We start from the raw sequence: 6,000 nt of genomic DNA, 5'->3' as shown, positions 1-6,000 counted from the left end.
TATGCGGTACATTAACTGTATTGAACTGGATTATATGGCAGTGTAGACTCATATAATGAAGGCCAGTGCAGCTAAATTGCATTATGAAACCTCAATATAGGTAAAGGTAAGAAGGTAAAGGTTTCCCCTGACGTTAAATCCAGTCATGTCTGACTCTGGGGGTTGGTGCTCATCTCCATTTCTAAGCCGAAGAGCCTGCATTGTCCGTAGACACCTCCAAGGTCATGTGGTCGGCATGACTGCATGGAGCGCCGTTACCTTCCCGCCGGAGCGGTACCTATTCATCTACTCACATTGGCATGTTTTCAAACTGCTAGGTTGGCAGAAACTGGAGCTAACAGTGGGCACTTACTCTGCTCCCGGGATTTGAACCTGGGACCTTTCGGTCTACAAGTTCAGCAGCTCAGTGCTTTAACACACTTCGCCACCGCGGTTCCTTAACTTCAATATACATTTATTTATTATTTATACTCCATCCTTCTTACCCTGAAGGGGACTCAGAGTGGCTTACAGAACACACATACGTCAAACATTCAATGCCAGTTATACAATTAACAAGGACAGACAACACAGACAAAGGTAAAAGCAGTTTTCCCCATCTTATTTCTGGCATTCTGGAGGCTGTGCTCAACTCTGGCCACTGGGAGGGGGGGGGGGGGGCGTTGTCATTCCATCTTCCATGTCAAGGAGCTTTCCTTCAATTGATGTCCTTAAGGGCACCTTTATTACCTCCCGGCTAAAAGCAGTACCTATTTATCTACTTGCATGTCTGTTTTTCGACCTGTAAGGTTGGCAGGTGAGGTTGGGCTAATGTCAACCTGGGATCGAACTGCCAATCTTTTGATCAGCAGAGTTTTTCTGCAGCACAGTGGTTTAGCCTGCAGTATAGATCTGCTTCAGAGGAAGGCAAAAAAAAATCCTCTCAGTGGTTGCACATCTTCTACGTAAAACCCACACTTGGTCGTGTTGAGCAAAAAAACAAAAAACAAACAACAACAAAAAACATGCTGGAAACAGCATTTTCTGCCCATAAATAAATGGAATTTTCTGGACAGAAAAAAATGCATCCACTAAATGTTGTTTGGAACAAGCCTCAAACTAAGAATCACCTTTGAGAACTATAGTTATAGAAAAAAGAAGGGAATTGCTAAAGCTATCCCTTCCTTTCCCTGAGATTAGAGAAAAATTCCATCCTTACTTAGATAGAGGACTATCAAAGGTATGATAAGATGCATGGCTGTTATATTTCACACCAGGCTTTATCATGCAATGACACTGGCATGGCTCTAGAAGCCATATTGAACTAGCCATAAACTGGGGAAATACCAACATAAGTGCATCTATACTGTAGAATGAAACAGTTTAACCCCACTTTGCCATGACTCAATGTTATGGAACCAGAGGGCTTGTAGTTTGGTGATGCACCAGCGATCTTGGTCAGAGAAGCTGAAACACCTTGAAAAACTATAACTCCCAGGTTTCCATAGCATTGAACCATTAAAGGTAAAGTTAAAGGTTTCCCCCTGACATTAAGCCTAGTTGTGTCCCACTCTGGGGGGTTGGTGTTCATCTCCATTTCTAAGCTGAAGAGCTGGAGTTGTCCATAGACACCTCCAAGGTCATGTGGCCACTGGCATGACTGCATGAAGTGCTATTACCTTCTCACCAGAGCGGTACCTATTGATCTACTCACATTTGAATGTTTTCAAACTGCTAGATTGGCAGAAGCTAGGGCTAACATCAGGAGCTCACTCTTTTGGTCAGCAAGTTCAGCAGCTCAGTAGTTTAATCTTCTGTGCCACCAGGGGGCTCCATTGAACCATTAGTACCATTGTATTCAACTATGAATATAATCATTTCCCCTAGAAAGTGGTATTCAGATGTATCCTGACTCCGACACTAGAGTTAATAACCCAGCCATCATGACTAGTAACTAGGGACAAGTTGGCCTCAACCCAAGAATCAACTCTTGAAAACACACCAGGATGTGTGACCCTCGAGTGACATATTTGGTTTGAGTTTATTGCAACTTCATTGCTTGACATGAATTTCAAAGTTGACGGTGTGTTCAGTGGGGAAAGACATGGGATTACGATGCAATGCCTTCAAGACGACTGGTCAAAAATGGGAGGGGGAAAAAAGAAAAGAGGGGAGAAGGAAAATGCAGGTATTCAGGTAGAATTAAACATCTATTGAATAATAAATTTCTTCTGTACAGTTAATGCTACAGCGACAGATCCAACAGCGAGCGGGGGAAGTCTTAACACACAGGTTACAGATCAGGGACAGAGGTGTCCATACAGGCGCCTGAAAAGGGATCAGAGGCAGAAAACAGCAAGATCCCAGTTTGGATTGAAATCAATCCCTGCCCTTTGTTTCCCCCAAAAACCGAACCAGACAATATGGCTTTTTGACATCATTAAAGAGAATCAGAAGAAAGAAGCAGCTAGGGCATTAAAGCGGACCAAGCCGAAGGAAGAGAATACAAGTTCATGCAACTGGAGGTGACGCATAAGTCAACATTGTCTGTGTGCCCAGTGAAATATTATGGTACGAGAGGCAGTTTTTCATATGAGATGTCTCTGAGGATGGCTCATATATTTATTTTCCTGATTTTAAGAGATCTTTGCCAACAGCTTCGACTCTCAACCAGCTTGGAATAAATCAAACTGGAAGTGAAGAACTCAGAGGAAGTCTGGATTGGAACAGACATTTCTTCAGCACAACAAGGCATCTCCTCCAGATTCTGGTCTTCTTCAGATTCTTCATGGCCTTGTTGACACAAGGTTAAGGCAGAGCCTTGTTCTTCCATTAGAGGTCCAACTTCTCTTGCGGCCACCTCTACGGCCATGCCAACAAAACCATTCAACATGGTTTGTTCCATCATTGTCTCTTGATGCTGGAGCCAGCTGTGGTTGGCTTGAGTCTGAGACCACCTCAACTGTATCACAAAGAGCCCAAGACATCCCCAGAGTTGGAGGTTTTCTTAAAATAATATATGAAGAACCTTTCCTCCTTGGCTGAAGGTCAGAGACTCAGTCTGTGCAATACAGTGATTTCTGAAAAGTGCAGTTCCTCTAGAGAAGAAACTGCTTATATGGCTGCTCCCCTAACTGTTCTTTACAGTGTTCCAGTCAGACCGAAATCTCTACATCTTCTAGACATGTTTCATTTTGTAAATATGGCTATAATACTGGTAAAATTATCTGCAGTTCCCATCGTTGGAAGTGTATCAAATAATATCCCCATGGGAACCCCTATTTACACTGCAGGATATGTACATATTTGGTTTCAGGAATCATTTAATGTTCGGTGAAGAAAACAGGGATGAAACTAGACCAAGCACGATAGCAACAATGACAATAACGTGTATCCCTCTTGTAGTAAATATGTGCATTCCAATCCCCAAAACCAAAGCATCCAAAATACTGCCAGGTACATTAAACTAAATACTGACCACTCTTTTTTTTCATGCTCCAACTGAATGTAATTAAAATATTGGTGGCTAACTAGCATATTTCTTTTGTCTCGATGGAAATGAAATGGGAAGTTTGTTAGAATAATATTTCGCAAAGCAAATAAAGTCCAGAATATAAGTGACTTAGGCCGAGGACTGGACTAAATGCACAAATGCATATTCAAAATCTACGGTTCTCTCTGTGTGAGAGAGAAAGGTTTAAAAAATAATGTTTTGGAGGCCATTTGAAAGTTCAGCTGACAAAGACAAGCTCAGTATATTTCTTGGTAAAAACACAAAGACTGGGAGTCTCATATTAGGTGGACAAAAGTAAAGCTCAGCCTCCATCAAACGTCAAGCAATGGCTGATGGCTTTCCAAAAAGGTTACTCTAAGCACACCTTGGGTTGCCATTGCTGGACAAGTTTCAACCTCCCCCCCCCCCATTAATTGCTTGGAAAGATATAGAACTATAGACAACAAGCCATTGGGTTGAGCCCTTAGAGCTTCACTTGGGTGGCGGAGTGGCTTACTTCGCTCCCTACGACGCACAATACCTACCACGACATGCACAATCACAATGCGGCTGTGGATATTATCGACTAGTGTTGGGGATAGATGCTCACACACGTTCGGCAGGAAGACAGGGCTCCAATCACCCCCTAAAATGGGTTAGCTTTGAAGTGGTGAGCAAAGCTCTGGGTGTGTATCTGGGTATATCTTTGTGTGTGTAGCCCGGCCACATGGGCCCCAACACCTCTTCACACCGGTCCTAGAACTAAGGTTTTGATATTATCTCAAAGGGGTGTCTCCTCCTCTCCCCCAGATTTCCCCCTAAATCTGAGGTATCAGTGGAGAAACACTGGCGGACGTTTGGATCTGAAGCCCAGCTCTCCGTGGTCCGTTGGCATTGCCTTCATCCCTTTCAGGGGTTCACATCAGGACTTGGTCACGCGTCTCCGGCAGCCGCAGGGCGAGGAGGCCTCCGCCGACCAGAGCGGAGGAAGCCAGAAGGATGGGCACCACTTTGGTGATGCCAACAAAGGAGGCAAAGATGGAGTTCCCCAAGATGGCCCCGATTTTGCATATCCCGTTGAGGATGCCAAAGGCCGTGGCTCTACGGAAAAAGAGAAAGGCGAAAAAGTCAATGGAATAAGACCTTTCAACTTCATTATGACTTGGAAATACAGTCTTCCTTCACTACTTCGTGGTTAACTTTTCACGGACTCGCTGTTTCATGGTTTTTAATAAACACTGAAATAATACTATAGATCAGGGGTCCCCAACCTTTTTAAACAGGGGGCCAGTTCACGATCCTTTAGACCAGAGGTCCTCAAACTTTTAAAGCAGCGGGCCGGTCTACAATCCTTCAGACTGTTGAGGGGCCGAATTATCATTTGAAAAAAAATATGAACAAATTTCTATGCACACTGCACATGTCTTATTTGTAGTGCAAAAAACAACAACAATGAAAGAACAATGCAATATTTGAATATAAGAACAATTTTAACCAACATAAATCTATCAGGATTTCAATGGAAAGTGTGGACCTGCTTCTGGCCAATGAGATAATCAAGTTAATTAGGAGTGTTGTTGTTGTTGTTGTTGTTGTTGTTGTTGTTGTTGTTGTTGTTGTTGTTTGCCTTCAAGTCATGTCAGACTTTGGGCGAGCATGAGTCTAAAATTATTCATTTATTTATTTACTACATTTATTTACTACATTTATATCCCACCCTTCTCACCCCAAAGGGGACTCAGAGCAGCTGTATGTACAAACAATATATTATATTATTAGCATAGCACAATATTAGCATTATATATTACTATATATTGAACTATACCACTGTATTGCAATATTATATGTAATATATAACATATAATTTAATATTATTATATGGTATTATTATTAGTATTATATTGTATAACATTATAATATTTTTATCAATATTATATGTATATATAATATATTAATAAAACTGATATAAAAATATTATATTATAAAACGGAGGGCGGGCGCCAGGTAAATGACCTTGGAGGGCGGCATCCGGCCCCCAGGCCGTAGTTTGGGGACCCCTGCTTTAGACCATTGGAGGGCTGGACTATAGTTGACCACCAACCAATAATAATAATAATAATAATAATAATAATAATAATAATAATAACAATAATAATAAAGAGTGTTGGAAGAGACCCCTTGGGCCATTGAGTCCAACTCCCTTCTGCCTTTTTGCACCAAAAGCACAAGCAAAGCACCCCTGACAGATGGCCTCCCCACCTCAATGTTATTATTATTATTATTATTATTATTATTATTATTATTATTATTATTATTATTTTAATAATAATAATAATAATAATAATAATAATAATAATAATAATAATAATAAAGAGGGTTGGAAGAGACCCTTTGGGCCATTGAGTCCAACCCCCTTCTGCCTTTTGCACCAAAAGCACAAGCAAAGCACCCCTGACAGATGGCCTCTCCGCCTCAATATTAAAATAATAATAATAATAATAATAATAATAATAATAATAATAATAATA

At 41.2% G+C, this 6,000-nt stretch overlaps 1 protein-coding gene across 4 annotated transcripts in view; it reads right to left on the bottom strand.

The window, feature by feature from the left end:
• Positions 1-2,001: 2,001 nt before the first annotated feature.
• Positions 2,002-6,000, bottom strand: part of sv2b (synaptic vesicle glycoprotein 2B) — an 88,642-nt gene continuing 84,643 nt past the window's right edge. For all 4 annotated transcript variants that reach the window (XM_008119443.3, XM_062962930.1, XM_003226572.4 and 1 more), the window contains one exon: positions 2,002-4,573. In XM_008119443.3, coding sequence (XP_008117650.2) covers positions 4,390-4,573 — 184 coding nt within the window. In that variant the 3' untranslated portion in view covers positions 2,002-4,389. The remainder of the gene's footprint in view (positions 4,574-6,000) is intronic.

This window comes from Anolis carolinensis, unplaced genomic scaffold (assembly GCF_035594765.1).
Source record: "Anolis carolinensis isolate JA03-04 unplaced genomic scaffold, rAnoCar3.1.pri scaffold_11, whole genome shotgun sequence".
Taxonomy (NCBI): domain Eukaryota; kingdom Metazoa; phylum Chordata; class Lepidosauria; order Squamata; family Dactyloidae; genus Anolis; species Anolis carolinensis.
The sequence above is the reverse complement of the archived record's forward strand: the minus strand, read 5'-3'. Positions and strand labels throughout refer to the sequence as shown.